The 17,852-nt window shown below is 38.0% G+C and overlaps 1 protein-coding gene across 1 annotated transcript; it reads right to left on the bottom strand.

The window, feature by feature from the left end:
- Nucleotides 1-237: 237 nt before the first annotated feature.
- On the bottom strand, nt 238-17,557 carry LOC128540921 (matrix-remodeling-associated protein 7-like). The gene is made up of 4 exons (XM_053510918.1): nt 17,182-17,557; nt 15,806-15,974; nt 7,121-7,229; nt 238-2,505 (listed from the first exon to the last, which is right to left on the bottom strand). Exons 1-4 carry the CDS (start codon nt 17,332-17,334, stop codon nt 2,391-2,393), a joined length of 546 nt encoding a protein of 181 aa, XP_053366893.1. The 5' UTR covers nt 17,335-17,557; the 3' UTR covers nt 238-2,390.
- Between the last annotated feature and the right edge of the window lie 295 nt (nt 17,558-17,852).

The raw sequence follows: 17,852 nt of genomic DNA, 5'->3' as shown, positions 1-17,852 counted from the left end.
CAAACTTCTCTTACCACACAGAACGCTGTGCTGCTTGCTAATGCGTTTGCTTTTAATTACAGCGCACCACCTGCAAGATCATAGAGGAACCTCAACATTTTACCACCTCAACCCCCCCCCCTCTTTTCTTAATATAACAAAGCTGCAAAGTTGACATACACATCAGTGATAGCTTTTTAACCAATACATAAATACACACATTCATTTTATGTATTCTTAGTTTTTATTAAAAAAAAAATTTCTATGAAAGCGATTGCTATTTGTTAGCACTGTAGCCTTGCACCTCGAGGGTCCGGGTTCGATTCCCTTCTCTGTGTGCATGGAGTTTGCATGTTATCCCTGTGTTTGGTGGGTTTCCTCCCACAGTCCAAAAACCTGCAGATTAGACGTTCCCAAATTCCTTGGTCTGTGTGCGCTCTGCGATGAATGGGGTACACCTATCCAGGGTATACACCACCTTGTGCCCTATGTCTCCTAGGATAGGCTCCAGGCCTCCCCGACTCTTAATACAATATAAAGCAGTATCGATGATGAGTGAGTGAGTGAGTAAGTTTGCCGGTAATGCAACTCATTGGATGCCAACCACAATAAAACAAGAAACAAGGAACGCAGTTTAGATTACAAGATAAATCACATGTATATATGGTATTACTACCCCAGGTCTAATACAATAACAACATACATACTGTAGGGATTTGTTTGGCAGATATTCCATGTTCTCTTATCCTAATACGAAAACATCAAGAACAGATGACAAGACACAAAGCTAGTGAGGAAAAGACTGGTTACAGCAGTTGGTATATAAATTACAACAGAAACTTGCTTAATCCACAATATCATATGTACCTTTAAATAAATAAAATGTCTGATTTGTGAATGGATGAATTGTAAACCTTTAAAACCTTGCTGTTGTTAGACAAATACAACTTCCAGACATAAGATTACTACAGGAAACAAGTTTGACGTGTTAACAGTTAGCATCGTCTAATATTTATTTTGCATGACAAGATAGGCAATTTATTTATTTATTTTTTATACATTTGCACAAGATCTACAAACTGTAGATAAGAAGAATAGAGCATAAAAAATACCCCCAGACAGTTACTATTCCTGACATACTCCAATCCAAGATGTGTCCATCAGTGATGTGTGATTCCTTACTCTAGAGAACATGTGTCCAGTGTCCCAGAGTACACTAAAGGCTCCGGCTCACGATTGGAATTGTGTGGTAGCTGCTTGGCCAAAACAAGTTTATGAAGCTCCTGTCACACAACTCTCATGCTGATGTCATATTTAATATACTGTAGACTACTGTATATACCCACATACTCAGGGAGGTCGTGGGTATATACAGTCTTGACCCTTGGGGTCAAAATAAAAAATTCAATATCAAGTAGGGCAAATGATCAAACTTACAGTCTCTGACTTGGTGCCACCATGGCTTAATACAAGAAAGTTGGACATTTATTAAATTATCAAAAGTAATTCTGATTGAGGGCCTCCAAGTGGCGCAGTGGTAAAGTGCTCGCCCTATCATCCGGGGAGCGCTGGTTCGAACTCAGGGTAATGCCGTTTTCCTCTTTCAGGCGGAGGTCTAGAGAGAGCTGATTGGCCGAGCTCTCTTAGGGGGGAGGGATGAGAGGTACTCGCGCTCCCACATTAATTACGGCTCTACAGCCAATCAGGGCCGTCTGTGAGCTTGCGCACGCGGAAGGAGCGACTAGCGCTTTTCTCCGAGTGTGTTACTCCGCCCCTAATGGTGCGTGAGCAAGTAGTTCGAAAAAGATGTGGTCGGCTGGCGTCACGCGGTTCGGAGGAAACACGCCATAGTCTTCGGCCCTCCCGGCTGAGTGGTAGTAGTAGCCTTAATGTGGGAGCCCCCTAGTGACGGGGAGGAAATGGCTACGACTAAATTAGGGGAGAAAATTGAAAAAAACCAAAAAAAAAAAAAAAAGAGAGATTTTGATTGTTTTGGGATTTTCCGATTCAGAGGAGCCTAAAAAAAAAAAAGACGACTGGTACTGGGTCTGGTTCTGTTCCATCATCTAATATAAGTTTTTTAGCAATCTTTGGTCTGAAATCAATAAGATAAGATAAGGAAGATAACATAGGACCCAGACTATTGGGCCACCCTATTCAAACACAGAAATATGAATAGATCATTACTACATTTAGAGACACAAGTTTGTGACTTATGTTCAGTTCAAATCAAAACCACATTAAGCTTTATTAATGACTCAGGATTTTCCTCACATCATGACAGACCCAATTGTTTATCATACCTTTCCAAAATTTGGGAGTTGTTGTGTTCCCTACTTCTAAACCATAGCAACAGCATGTATTAGTGTTAACGTTCCAGATCCATGATGACAAACCACATTTTTTATCTATTAGATAGAGTAAAGCTTGAGCTGTTCCTCCATGTCTTTCTCCGTCACCTCCCCAAATGTGTCCTGGTTTTCTTGAAGCAGCTTGAAGATTGCGGTGAGCTGCTCCCGCTGAACTCTGAAATGAAAAAAAGGTTCAAGAATAAAGTATAACTATAAGAAACATGAGAAATACAGAGTGTATGAGTGATTTAGACATCAGGATCTATGTGAGAGCAATAAAAACAGTTGTGTACAAATGTGGACAGTAAAGTTATCATGAGATTATTTAGTGGTCCATATTCTGCTGGCACTGTTGACACTCTGCCCTCTGCAAACAAATGCACCAAGATAAGTTTCAACTGGGTCTCTTTCTTCGCTTATGTTTTATATGGCTAATGTTAGCTGAAGCTAAGAAACACGTGGAAGATGTGCATGTGCTAAATTTTATTTTATTTTACAGGTCTGCTCCATTAAAAAAACAAACACATTTAAGGATGGTTGGCCTTCTGAATGATATGTAAAGGTTTAAAAGTATGGCAATGATCAAAAGATACAGATCTGACTGGCGTTCACAGGATGTCATGGTCCCGTCACATGGTGAAGAAGGCCAGGCAGCGCCTCTGCCACCTTAGATGACTCAAAGACTTTAGACTGCTGTTGAAGGTGGGAACATCACTATGCAAGACAGATGATCTCTACAGAGGGTGGTGCGATCAGCTACATGCAACGAGCTCCCTCACCTGCACCTAATTTACAGCCATTGGTGCTAGACCAAGCACCTTTTTATTTTATTTTTGTAAATTTGTATATTCCATATCTATTTTCCTAAGTTTTTATTTAAAATATCTGGAAATTCTATCTTCAGTTCAATTATATTCTTTTAATGCAATTTTCTATTTATTGTACTGAAATCTTTATATTCTATTCTATTTCCATTTAAGTCACAGACAGGCAGCATTAAACTGCATGTCATATGGTTGTGTACGTCACAAAGTATGAATTAAAAATTTTAGTAGAATGTGTCTAACTTGGCAAAAACAAGTAACTTTTGTTTGCTGAGAAAAACACAATGGGAGATAAGGGATTGTCTTAACAGGAATCTCGTGATAACATCTTGGTCACTTAAGTCAACAAAATTGTTTAAATTCTATTGTAGCTGCTAAGCCTTGCTCATTGCTTGAAGGCCTTTTCGTTGCCAAATGCCAACCATCTCACGGTACGTGCTCATTAAATGTGGCTGTTTACACACAATAACCCAGTACCACAGAAACCAGTAGCAGGATGTTCGAATGTTCAACATCCTTTTGCCCTTGTCAAGGTGCTCACAGCAGTCAGACTCCCCATGCCTCTGGATCCAATCCAGTTTGTTTACTCCCTCAACCAATCTACGGAAGATGCAATGAACACATAGAACTATAGACCATATTTCCAAAAGTATTCGCTTGCCTGCCTTCAGAACCTAAGTGACATCCAGTTCTTAATCCATGGGGTTTAATATGATGCTGGTCCCACCCCCTTTGCAGCTATAACAGCTTCAACTCTTCTGGGAAGGCTTTACACAAGGTTTGAGAGTGTGTTTATGGAAATTTGTGACCATTCTTCCAAAAACACATTTGTGAGGTCAGACACTGATATTGGACGAGAAGGACTGACTCACAGGACTGGAAGAGCCTTCTATCGGGTCGAGGTCAGGACAGTCAAGATCTTCCACACCAAACTCACTCATCCATGTCTTTATGGACCTTGGATTGTACACTGGTGTGCAGTCATGTTGAAACAGAAAGGGCCATCCCTAAACTGTTCACACAAAGTTGTGGGCATATTAACCAAAATGCCATGGTAGGCTGAAGCATTAAGAGTTCCTTTCACTGGAAGTAAGGGGCCGAGTTTAACTCCTGAAAAACAACCCACCAACCCCTTCACCTGATGCTTTGCATTGCACTTGGTGATGTAAGGCTTGGATGCAGCTGCTCGGCCATGGAAACCCATTCTACGAAGCTCTCTACGCGTTGTTCGTGAGCTAATCTGAAGTTTGGAGGCCTGTAGCTACTAACTGCAGAAGGTACTAACTGCAGAAAGTGGCAAGCTGTGTGCACTATGTGTCTCAGCATCTGCTGACCCCACTCTGTGATTTTACATGTCCTACAACTTTGTGACTGAGTTGCTGTCATTCCCTATTGCTCACAATTTGTTATAATACCATTGACAGTTGACTGTGGAATATTTAGTAGAGAGGAAACTTGCACAGGCGGCATCCTATAACAGTACCATGCTGGAGTTCACTAAGCTCCTGAGAGCGATCCAAATGTTTGTGAAAGTGGTCTGCATGCCTAGGTGCTTGCTTTTGTACGTGTGTTCGTGTGGGGGTACTGGAGAATCAGTCTCACCCGTTCAGTGAATCAGTCCAGGATCTATCCTTTATTCTAAGAAGAGTCTCCCGACCTTTCATTGAAACATTTCACCACGGTTGATATTTTTAATGCCAAACACCAGCCACACCCACTTCTCCATCCCGCTGCGAACTGGCAGGAGGTTTCACAGCACTAGAGATAGAAGCCACTAGCTCGTTAAACACAGTTCCTCATGGGTCTGTCTGACAGCTTTATAGAGAGCTCACCTTACCACAACTGCTTATGGCATAATTTCGAAAATTATTCCAAATATTATTTTACAATGTACCTTGTTTTGAATACTAGCTGTACTAGTGTAACTGATTGTAATTAGTGTTTCATGTATGCACTACCTTCATGCAGTGTTCTTAATATTAAATGCATGTTTTGCACTTTTTATCCCAGAGATCCTAAATGCCATTTTAACCTTTTAACCTTACAGAGATGTACCGTATGGGAAGAGTTCCTAGCTGAACACGAAGCAGCAATGGGCCAACATGTTCAGATTGAAACACCTCCTGGAAGATGCTGGAGTTTTCAGTGCCTTAGGATGATGGCATTTAGGTAAACTATATCTAAACCATCCTTATTATCCATCTTCAATTTAGTAAAATGGTACTAAATGGTACACCTATCAGCTATAACATTATCCTTAACCAGCTAAAACATGAACATTAAAACCAACTAGGTTTTGGATTCTCTTTGTGACACAGAGGCAACTCTGGCCCCTTGGGGGTGTGGCACCTTAGGTCCTCTGGGGCTGTGGTGTCTGACACAATGACATTGGGAGCAGATCCTTTGGGCGCTGTGGGTTACGGGGTGGGGTGTAAATTTCACTTATTTGAAAGGTGCATCCCATGGGTGATCGATTAGATTGGGATCTGGGGAGTTTGGAGAACAGGTCTGTGGCCTTGGCCTCTTTGTCTACTTTTTATTTGCTATGCCCTAGTGCCAGCTATGGTGCACGGGGTGTGTTCTGATACTTTTCTTTCATGGTCACTATTGGCTTTTCAGCTGGATCAGACCAGACAGGCTGGCCTTTGATCCCCACAGGCATGTGTGGGCCGTGGAAGCCCTTGATCCTGTCAACAGTTAGCTGATGTACAGTTGGTAATCAACTACTATTATTGTATTGTTAAATGAGATAGATATAGATCTTCCTTTCCCCTTAAATAAACATCTTAACACATAATTGTATTAATTTATAGAATCGATAAATGTATGGAGTTTGCATGTTCTCCCCAAGTAGTCTGGTTTCCTCACACAGTCCAAAAACATGCAGGTTAGGCATCTCTATATTGCCATTAGTGTGAGAGAGGGTGAGAGTGTACCCTCATCATCAAATAAATCAGCAGGTAATACGTGATGCTATCATGTCAATATGGAAACAAAAAGTCTCTAAGGAATTTTCCAGCACCTTGTTGAATCTATGCCACACTGAATTAAGGCAGCTTATTAGGTACACTCTAGCAAGTTGTACCTAACGAAGTGACTGCTGAGGGTATAATGCTACAGGGGGGCATCAGCAGCCTCGGCATGGACGGCTGAAATGCTGAAGTCTTCAAGTATCAAGCAAGAATGAGCAAAAATAACACCTGTAAAATTGCAACAATTAGTATTGTCCGTGCAAAAATTCTAATTGTTGTTTCTATTAACAACACTGTACAGCTTTTCTTTGCACTTCTGTCCGTTGAATAAAGGTCTAAAAGAATTTAAAAATAAATAAATAAATAAATCATAGATTGTTTTATTGCATTTTAGAAAATATCCTAACTTCTCCAGATATTGGGTTTGTATTTTCAACCTGTTCCAAGCTCCAATTCAAGATGCAAGATTCAAAGAACTTTATTAATCTCAAAGGAAAAATTGCTTATTCTTGGTTACAGTTGCTCCCAGTTGTTACCTGGTAGAAAGAAAAAGTAATAAATAACTATAAAAAATAATAAATAAATAAATAAATAAATGAATAAAAAGCACTACGTACCAAGAGACTGCACAAAATAAACAAAAAAGTTTATTTATTCAAATAAAAACAAAAATTCAAATTAAACAAAAAGTTTATTTATTCAAATATTCCCACCCAGCCACCTTCAACATTGAAGGAAGTTTACTTAAGGTCAAGTGTATAAGGAAGAAAAATGGAAAGTGTTATATAATTATTATTTAAAAAAAATTCTTGAATATTTATAAACATTTATGAAAATTTTATATGCACTCGCACAGTAAAACTGGTTCTGACAGTTCTACTATGCACACACCTTCATAGTAAGCTACATTAATCTTTTGTGTGCACAGAATAAGGTTATCATTTTCATCAAATTCACATGATAGAAAGAGAGAGAGAAACAGGAATATAGTTACCTCTGCTCCTCCTCAAGCTCTTCTTTACTCATCATCTTCTCAAGCTGGCTTGTCCGCAACACGCCAGGCATGTACTTTAGTGCTTGATCCGCATCATACATCCTGTTTACTGTTCACATAGACACACACAAACACACACACATGAAGAAAACTTTCGCTGACACTGATCTTTAATATTTGTCCTTTTCTACTTGTACACAAGTAAGTTCTGTATTTTACATATAGGTTTTGACATTCGCTTATGCACAGCTCTCTTATCTCTTTTCCGCCTTTTTTACTGGTTTACATTTACTAGTCTTTCAGATCATTGTCCTGTTGCATGACCCAATTTCAACCAAGTTTTAGCTGTTGGAAAGATGGCTTTACATTAAGCTAGAATACTCTGGTATACACAGGAGTTCATGGTCGGCTCAGTGGCTGCAAAGACAAGCCCAAATCATCACCCCTCTCCCCCATGCTTGACATGGTATATGTTTCTGCTGAATGCTGTTTGGTTTTTGGCACTTTGGTCTCATCTATTGGACATCTCTCCCTCTCTCTCTTTTTCCCCCTCTACCTGTCTCTCTCTCTCTAAAAGCTATACATGTCGCTCCTGAGCGGCCAGTGATCCAGACCCCGTCTGCTCCTTTAGACCTGTCTGACTCGTCCTGGTGTCCCGCTTCTGGTTGGAGATCTCGTCGCATGGATGCCCCGTATGGTCTGCCTGGGATGCATGTGGTTCTACTTTTCCACGAAGACAGGCCTGGCCTTGGCTGATGCTGACAGCTGTTCTCTGAGGTTCTCTGTTCTCAATAGTTCAGGACTGCAGTTTCCTACAGTCTACCTGAGCCTTGAATAACGACCTGGACTCCATATTAACTTAAATCTTCTGTTATACTGAACTTCCAGCCATAGTACATAGTATGACTGCAGATCAATACCCGCTATCCGTTATCACTTAGATGAGGATGGGTTCCGAGTTGAGTCTGGTTCCTCTCAAGATTTCTCCCTACTGCCATCTTAAAGCTTTTTTTCCTTGCTAATGTCCCCGTCGGCCTCGGCTTGCTCATCAGAAACAATCTTATAATTTTGATTCATACACATTCACCTAAAGCATAAAGCTTTATAAATGCTTTATCAGATGCAGGTTTGTGAACCTCAGTCACACTTCCACTTCCATCACTCTTTTTGTATTTGTCTGAGCATCGCATGGATTGACCTTGGTCACACACGCACTCAGATGTTGACACAGACATGGTCACAATGTTATAGTAAACATCAAACACGCACTCAGATGTTGACTATATAAGTAACGCATGCACACCGAGACTAAGCCAATTGGAGATGATAACCCACAATCCCGTAGCAAGAGAGAGAGAAAACCATTAGCTCAGTTGTGACCACGTAATGCTCGGCAGCCAAATGCATGCGTACTACTCGTATATCAAGACCTCAATTGCTTATTAGGGTAAAATTTATTTTAACTTGCATACATAACTGCTCAAAAGTTTGAGGTCATTCGCAAATTTCTGTTTTTGTTTGGTGATTTATTTTCTACATTCTACAACAATACTGGGAATTTCAAAACTATGAAATAACACATATGGAATTAGGTAATTATATAACAACAACAGCAACAGTTGTTATTATAAAACACAGAGATCAGCTGTTCTGGAATAGTTCTTGCAAGAACAGTATTGTGTCAAGTGCATTTGCAAAACCCATTAAGCTCCATGATGAAACTGTCTCTCATGAAGACCTTCCCAGGAAAGTACGACCAAAAATTACCTCTGCTGCAGAGGAGACGTTCATTTAGAGTCACCAGCCTCAGGAATCACCAATTAACAAACAGCACCTCAGATTAAAGCCGTTATGAAGGATTTACAGATAATGAGAAAAATCTCAATATTAACTGTTCAAAAAGAGATCATTGCATATTTGGATGCCTTTAGTATTGTTTTACAATGTAGAAAGAAATTATGTACGCCGATGATACGGTTATCTTTACTTTTGGGGAAAACGAGCTGGAGGTTGCTGATAAATTATCAAAAGAGATGGAAAAAGTTGCAGAATGGTTGCAGATGTCATGTCTTACTTTAAATGTTGATAAAACAGTTTCAATGTTATTTTCAAATAAACATAAATTATAACAAACTCTAGAAATTCAAGTAAATGGACAAAAAATTAAAAATGTAAACGAAATAGAATATTTAGGTCTAATACTTGATTCGAACTTTGGTTTTAAAAGTCATATAAAAAACCTTGGTAATAAAGTGAAATTTAATTTGATGAATTATAAACATATTAGAAATTCATTAAGTACAGAGGCGTCAAATACCTATCTTAACACTATGATTGTTCCACATTTTTTGTATTGCATGTCTAGTTGGTCTCAGGCGTGTAAAACATCGTTAAAACCACTTGAATCATTATATAAAAGGGCCATAAAAATTCATGATAAAAAATCTCGATTATATCATCATTGTAAAGTACAAAGTAAATATAATTTTTTGAGCTTCGAAAATCTTATTAAATATAATCAAATTTCTGCTTTGTTTAAAATAATCCATAACATTGCTGCTCCCCCTTTGAAAAACTTTTTCACACTAAATTCGGAGAGAATTTCTAGAATTACACGGTCGACAGTTAGAGGAGAGTGCAGCGTTACAAGATGCAAAACTGCATATGGTCAACAATCTTTCTCCTATAAAGCAGTGAGCCTTTGGAACACTCTTCCAAATGAAATTATTTCATGCACAAATTATTGTACTTTTACACGCCTGACCAAACAGTGGTTATTATCAAAGCAAATTTGTATGCACTAAATGATTGTGATATGAATGCTGTAAATTGTGAGTGAGTGAATTGAATGATGATAGAAAGTGCTTTTATGAGTTTCTATGTATTTTTCTGTATACATTTAATAAGCTTTTGTAAGTGTAACAACAACCTGTCCAGGGACTGCGGGTGGAAATTAGCATTTTTGCTATAACCTGGCACATGACATCTCTTCTCATTTTAGACTAATGTTGTTTGTGCATTGTCCCTGATCAAATAAATAAAAATAAAAAAATAAAAGAAAATAAAAAAAAATCAGGAAACAACTATAAAGTTCGAAAGTGATCCAAAACTTTTGAGCGGTAAAGTGTATGTGTGTGTGTGTGTGTGTGTGTGTGTATAAAGGAGAGAGATATCTGTGTGTAAACAAAGCCTCAGTCATCCGTCTTTCATAACCGCCTAATGACGATCGAAATACAGAATTTCCTTCAACCATACAAGATCTATTTGCTAATTGTGGTTTTTGTGTTCCACTGTACTCATACATCCTGTTTGACTTGTTTAACATTTATTGACTGGAAAAACTTGAGTGCGAATATTTAGAACCTGGCAGAAATGCTGCTTACAGCTGACTTGTTTACAGGAAAACATACTTTACATATTTATAACTGTACTTATCTGATGAATTTTGCCTGGGAAAGTATAAAGAGAGTATCTCTAGCTTTCTTACAGAAGACATGGAACCCTAGTCAAGTGCCGGTCTCAAGATCTAAAAATTGTAAACTCTATATCGAATCAAATATGCGAACCTGGACGATGTGCTCTGTTGACCCCTTAAAGGGAATCAGCTAAAATAGTGTAATCATCCAGTTTATGCATTATTGCCATACATGCATGCTGGATGCATTAACGCACCATTGCCTTATTGATTGAGTGCTTCTGCTGAAAATATAATTTCTGCAAAAATATAGGGCAAAGTTTGAAAAGCCAACAAATGCGGTATGACTGCATAAAGAGAGGGTAAGATTTTATTAAGACTTTGTTTATATATTTAAAAAATGTATTATGTATACGCCGGGGTACACCCTGGATCCATCGCAGGACATACACACACACCAACCAATTTGGGAACGCCCAATTAACCTAACCTGCATTTATTAAGGGCAATGGTGGCTCAATTGGTTAAGACTGTGAGTTAACAGGTTACTGATTGGAAGGCTGGGGGTTCGAGCCCCAGCACCTCCAAGCTGCCACTGTCAAACCCTTCAGCAAGCCCCTTAACAATCCTATCTGCTTTAGGGACAGACCCTGTGCTCTGACCCCAGATTTTTTCAAATCACAGATTAATTTTTCTTTATTTTTATTATTTAAATGTAAACCTGATCAAACATGTAAGCAATGAGAGCCTCATCCTTGTTCAAATGCTTTTTAAATATTGAATACTGCAACATTTTTATATGTTGTAATACTGTTTAATGCTAAAATTAAAAAAATACTATAGCTAAAACTATTATTAAAGTCTAAGAACATGTTCAAAAGAATGTATGTATTTTGGAAGAAGATGGCAAAAATATAATGGCACACAATATTAGTATAGGATAATACTGTATATAAGTTAGTAACTTAGTAACCCAGTGCTAGTATTTATCCAGTGATGGAAACTTCAAAGCACTTTGTGTGCACACAGCATTTAGAATCCAGGCATTAATCTTATTTAAACATATATATATTTATAGCAACTTAAAAAAAAATATATATATATATATATATATATATATATATATATATATATATATTTTTTTTTTTTTTTTTTTTAAATATAGTTTTAGCTATTTATTTCTCATTTCTTGTTAATTGTTTTTTTTTTTTTTTTTTAAGGTCACGGGCGGTCGTATAAGCATTTCACTGCATATCGTACTATGTATGACTGTGTGTGAAAAATAAAATTTGAACTTGAAATTTAAATATTTTACTGGATGTGACATTCAAAGTTATGTTTAACAAGGTAGCTCCTGTTTAACCAGGCAACTGTTGCTTAGAAGTTTTCCAATAGTTTTAATGATTGTAAATATTTGCTCATCTAAGAGTGTAAATATTCTATTGCTCTTTCACAGCTGACATAAATGCCTATATCCCGCCCACTTTTGGATGTCAAAAGAGACATTATTTACCATATAAAGAACATACAAAAAACATTACTGTAGCCCTTTTAGCGAGAGAACACATCTGATAACGCAAAACACCACTTTGTCATGGCTTCTCTATTGCCTCTGAACCATCAGTGTTGTGCGTCATGGCAAGCGCACGCTCCAAATCTAACTAGATTCTGACACAAAGTTCAATCCCAAATCCCTCTCTAACCCCTGAATGAGGGTACTACTTGGTTTGTGGAACAAGAGATTTAACACACCATTTTAGGCTGTTTGGGCTTTAACCACAGAATATTTAGTTACTTATTAATGAGATATCCGTTGATGTGACAGACGTCATGGGACATTCACACGTCTGCCATTCACACGTCTGCAAAGATCAGTAAAAATGGTTTACATTAGTTTGCGCTATGTTAAGTAAAAGCAGATTATAAGTAAATGTCCCAAGATGATCTTCTGCTGTAATCCTAAAGTTCCATCACTTTGAACATTTAATTCTTAGAGAAACAGAGGACAGAAACCACTGCAGAGATTTTCCGATGCATTTACTTTGCATTGTAACAGGGCATGGGATGTTTTTTTTAGGGTGTTTCTGTGGCTCTAACCACATCTGGTCGTGTGGTTTTGTCACCAATCATAGGTGTGTTCCTGGACAGTTCACACTTCATGTCTCTCAAGCTGAATGAGCTGTTACACACAACAATTAAATCTCCATAACGACAAAGAACAAGGTCCACACCTCTGGTGCTACGTTTGCATTTGTTTCCAGGAAGCTAAATGACAGTCATCGATCAGAGAAAAGGCCTGAATGTACGTACTTGAGAACAAAAAAAAAAAGGACAGTCGTTATACTATACACCGAAACTTCATTATAACAAAGACAAAAAAAGCTGAGATAAATATCTGAGTAGGGAATTTAACAGGAGAAGGAACATGTAAATTGCCCTAAATAATCCTGAATGACTTTGTAATGTATCAGACTTCATACCTATTTAGGCATTTGGCAGATTCCCGTATCCAGAGCAACTTTAATTTTTATCTCATTATACATCTAAGCAGTTGAGGGTTAAGGGCACAACCGGGACAACTTAATGGTTGTGGGATTTGAACGTGGGACCTTCCAAACCGTAGTCCAATGCCTTAAGCACTGACCTGTCCCTGACTTCTCTCTTAGAAACTTTAATATCTCTTGTGTGTGTGCGCATAGAACAAGCATAGTAATAAAACATGCAATTTTACATATTAAATTTGTATGGATGGATTCCGTATTTAGATTTGGATGGAAGCATTAATGGAAAGGGCAGTAACTGAATTTAATCAAGGCAACATTTATAAATCAATAACTAGTGCTTAAAGTTTGATCTACCATAGCAAAAAAAATAATGTAATTAATATATATACACATACATACATATATACACACATATATATATAGTTTTGGCCATAACTAGTCCTTCTGTACATCATCATTTGAGAAGGCTATGTCAAATTCACATACAATTAAATATATACTAAACAAAGTATTGAAAGGTGCCATCATGTATCCTTAACATATCAAATCGTTGCTTTAAAGATCAAAATCGCATCATGTAGTGTAGAGGGCTGAAGATTCCCCCCAATACAAACAAGTGTTAAGTCACAAGTAAGAGTGTACAGTATGTGTGTGTGCCGAGTGTGTTGTTAAGCTGTCAGCTCCATCTACTTTCAACACAATGTAACTGCATCTTCAGAATGGTCCCACACGATCATCCCAAATATTACATAAATATTCAAAATCTGTAAAGTTGCTTTGTGACAACATACTTAAACCATAGTTAAAAAGAATCCACCCAAACAAAATCATCTGATCATCCCTCCCATGGAGCTCTACATGAGTTTTGAAGAGGCTACTCACTCACCCCCATCGTCTATACTGCTTTATCATGCATACAGTGTGGCTGGGGTCCTGGAGCCTATCCCAGAGGCGAGGTACACAATGGACAGGGTGTCAACCCATCCATACTCATTTACTTACATACTACTGCCAATTTAGAAACGCTTCATCTGCATGTGAAAGAACATGCAAACTCCATGCACATACATAGACCTCAGGTGGGAATCGAACCCAGTGCAACAGTGCTAAGCACTAAGCCATCGTGCCACCTTGAAGAGGCTAACCCCCAGGGTAATATCAGCCAAATCTTATGCGATCATTTTAAAGACTTATAGAAAGTACACTTCATTAGTACAAATAAAAATGAATGGCATCTCACTCCATTTTTGTCTGTTTAGCCAACCTGAAAGAACAGGAAAGGTCTCATACAGTTGGCAGATAATAATATTCCTTTACAATGTCACAGTATTTACTGGTCAAAAAAAAAACACCATCACGCTGCAGTGGAGACTGAATGTTGGTCCATGCCATGTTGATGAAAATGAAAAGGACACACTAAAAGTGCATTTATATGTCTGCCAGTTATGATTACCGAGAAGGCACAACACATGAGAAAAATCAGTGACAACGTGGTAGTAAAGAGAGTCGATCCAGTTTCAGGGAAATAACTAATAAGGACAAGGTTTTATTTAAATCAGTAGGGCTCACAAATGGTGAGAAACGTTCCTCAGGTGTGAAAATGTTCCCAGGAAGAAAACCACAGCGGATTTATCACCATAGCAACTACTGTACTGACTTTACATTAAACTTTTCCTTCTTAGCATCCACTACATAAACAATTAAGGCTTGATTTGTTGTGTGTTCTAAAATCCTTTTCACTTCATATTACCCGTAACAAGCAGTGTGTTACCATAGCCTTCATGTCAGCTTGGATCAGTCTGGCTATTCACTTTTGATCACACTCGTTAACAAGCCTCATTCTCTCACACATACACACACAACTCCTACTTGCAGGATGTTCTTGTGTGTGTTTTGTTTTTGCTTTTAACACCTCTAGTGAATTGTTGTGCAAGAAAATCCCAGGAGATAACCAGTTTTTTTTTTTAATCATGCCATGCCAAAAAAATAAAATTAGACTTTTTTTTTTTCTAAGATCAGCATTTTGTTCTCTTTCTAATGATAACAACCAATGTTTTTTTTACTTACCTATATATATATTTTAATCCACGATTATTCAGTAGCACAATTAACAAAGAAAAAAACATTTACAGTATGTGTAGTGTTCCCTGTGCATGGGTCCAGGGACGACCTGATACAATATGATCATGACACCTGGTTGCCAATATGATTTAGAAGTATCACGATTTTATATAATATCATGATTTGATGATTTTTTTCCTTTTCAGATTGTGCTACAATTCTAAAATAATAATTAATTTCCTACTACCACACAAGATGCTGAGCCATGTGAACAGTTTAAAAGCACTCGATCAGTGGGATTACACAACGGCAAACATATATAAAAATCAATTGTGGAATCAGTTTGGGGAAACATGAATTGCCACTTTATGTAACTGAAATGATTTTCCTCCCAAATCTCTAGTTGCACACACATGTATAGAATAAAAGTAATCAAACATAAATAACCACTAATAATAGTTATTATTACTATTAGTGCACCCTACATAATAAGTACCTAGTAACACCTCCTCTGGCAGATACCACAGCTTGCAAATGCTTTTTGCATCGGCACCTCGGTATTGTGATAATATTATATCGGCAATTCCCATCTCTGCTAATTTAAACTCCTTCTTTATAGCGCTTCCACTTCTAGACCATGAGTTTATATATACATTGCATATATATATATATATATATATATATATATACACCTGATATATTTACCTGAGGGACAGTGTGAAGAAGAAAAGTCGTGCTCTGATTTGCCTTTCTCGCACCAATCGCCAGCTACCTCTTGTTGGTTTGCTGCCCACTGCTTGTCCGGAAGTTCTTCGATAGTCTGTGGCGTATGTTCAGACTCAGTCTGGGGTTCCCCAAGTCCTGAGAGTGCTTCCTGATCCACATAAAATGTTTATGTTTAAAGAAGAGGATTCATTGAAATCTACCTGGCCTGCTGATCATAACTACACGTTAGATCAAAATGTAATTGTTAAAATAGATTTTTAAAAATCTGTAGTTAATTCGCTCAGTGCTGTTACCTACTTACTGAATATTGTGACACAATATTAAGCTTAAGGCATGTAAGCTAACAGTCTTTAGACTGTAGAAGGAAAAAAAAAGAAGAAGAAAAAACAGAACATGCATACTCCACACACACACACACATAGACTGGAGATGATGTTTGAACCCCCAACAGTGCCATAGTGTAGGATGTTCAAAATCAACCGTAGGGGTGGCACAGGTGGCATCTTAGGGAAAAGTATGTCATGCTCATGCATTTGCTGAAGTGTCATTATTGATGGATTTTAATGTTACTTTACTTCTTTTTGAGATGGGATATTTTAATGAGAATACACAAGTGCATTTCTAATGATTTTTTTTCTTCAAATCGATGTTTAAAGTTAGGCATTAAAATTAGGTTATAAGCATGGCTGGCACTCAGGAGGAAAAAAGGAAGCAAGTTTTGTTATTAACCAGGCTGGGATATTATTTATTTATTTATTTAAAGTGTCTTTGGAGTGTCTACGAACCAAACTACCTAAAGGGAAAACTTGTGGAACATGCATAATCCACACACACACACACACACAGACTGGAGGTGAGGTTTGAACACCTAACCCTGGAAGAAGTGCCACCGGTGTCCCACGAGTCACATCTTTAACATGAATATCATTTTGTTTTAAGTTAAGAGATCAAAGAAAGAAGTAACATTAAACTCATCCATTAATGACGCATCAAAGATGAATAACTTTTCTTTGATGCCGTATTTAAAAATTGGATTTCAAAGATCAGGTTTTATTTGTAAGAGTTGTTAGGCTTGACTGACACTCATGGGGGGGGGGGGGGGAGAGAGGAAGTGAGTTTTATTATTAACCAGGAGGGTTTTGTTTTCTCTTTCTTTTTTCCTTGCATACATCAAGAGTGTTAGTTACAAATTACACACTTACAATAAATACAATTAATACAAGAAAAAGTCAAACTCACAATATGAGTCTGACTAAGCACTTTTTTTTATAAACACTACTGTAGATAAGCAGTGGTCAAGCTGCATGCGCGCGCACACACACAAACACACACACACACACACACACACACTGTACCTTGGAGCTTTGCTCTGTGAAGGATGCTGGGTTTGAATCTGTCTTTCCAGGAACTGTTTTATTTCTTGCGAATAAATGAGCTGTGAGAAATCCAGCGAGGACGGTGAAAAGCAGAGAAAGCAGGATGACCCACATGTCCACCCAGGCGTCCATTAAACTTTTACCGCTACAGACGGAGAGAGCTGGCTAGGTTGTATCTCGAGCTTTCGAACGTGATGTTTATGCTTATAAATTGCAAATATGTGATTTAAGATTTAAAAGCCTATAAGCATGCCTTTATAAGCGATAAAAGAAGTGACGTTAATGATGTTGCATGTTTTTTTGTTTTACCCGTTACCTACAACAAAAGCATGAAGTGTAGCTTTCGGGATCAAAGCCTAATCCTACAATGCGTTTGTGCGCGTCATTAACGCGCTGCGTTTGCGCAGCCACAGCCTATCACTGCGCAGGCCATAAGTCCACCTGTTCTGAAAATGATCTTAGGATTCTTCTTCCCGTTCAAGGTGTCCCCCATGAACCCCTTATACAGGATAAAGCGTTATAGAAAGATGAAGTAAATGTAGATTTAAATTCCAGCACATTTTCCCAAAAATATGTGATCGTAAGGTCAGGGGTTCTAGCCCCAGCACTGTCAAATGTGCAATATTGGGCCCTTAACCCTATATGCTCAA

This window comes from Clarias gariepinus, chromosome 14, assembly GCF_024256425.1.
Source record: "Clarias gariepinus isolate MV-2021 ecotype Netherlands chromosome 14, CGAR_prim_01v2, whole genome shotgun sequence".
Taxonomy (NCBI): Eukaryota; Metazoa; Chordata; class Actinopteri; order Siluriformes; family Clariidae; genus Clarias; species Clarias gariepinus.
Note: the sequence above shows the minus strand (reverse complement) of the source record. Positions and strands in the feature narration are given on the sequence as shown.

Coding starts and splice junctions, on each gene's coding strand:
- LOC128540921 (XM_053510918.1), bottom strand. CDS start 17,334: ATGGACGCCTGGGTGGACATGTGGGTCATCCTGCTTTCTCTGCTTTTC. Junction 15,975..17,181: donor TCACAGAGCAAAGCTCCAAG/GTACAGTGTGTG, acceptor TATGTGGATCAG/GAAGCACTCTCAGGACTTGG. Junction 2,506..7,120: donor GAGCTTGAGGAGGAGCAGAG/GTAACTATATTC, acceptor TTTTCATTTCAG/AGTTCAGCGGGAGCAGCTCA.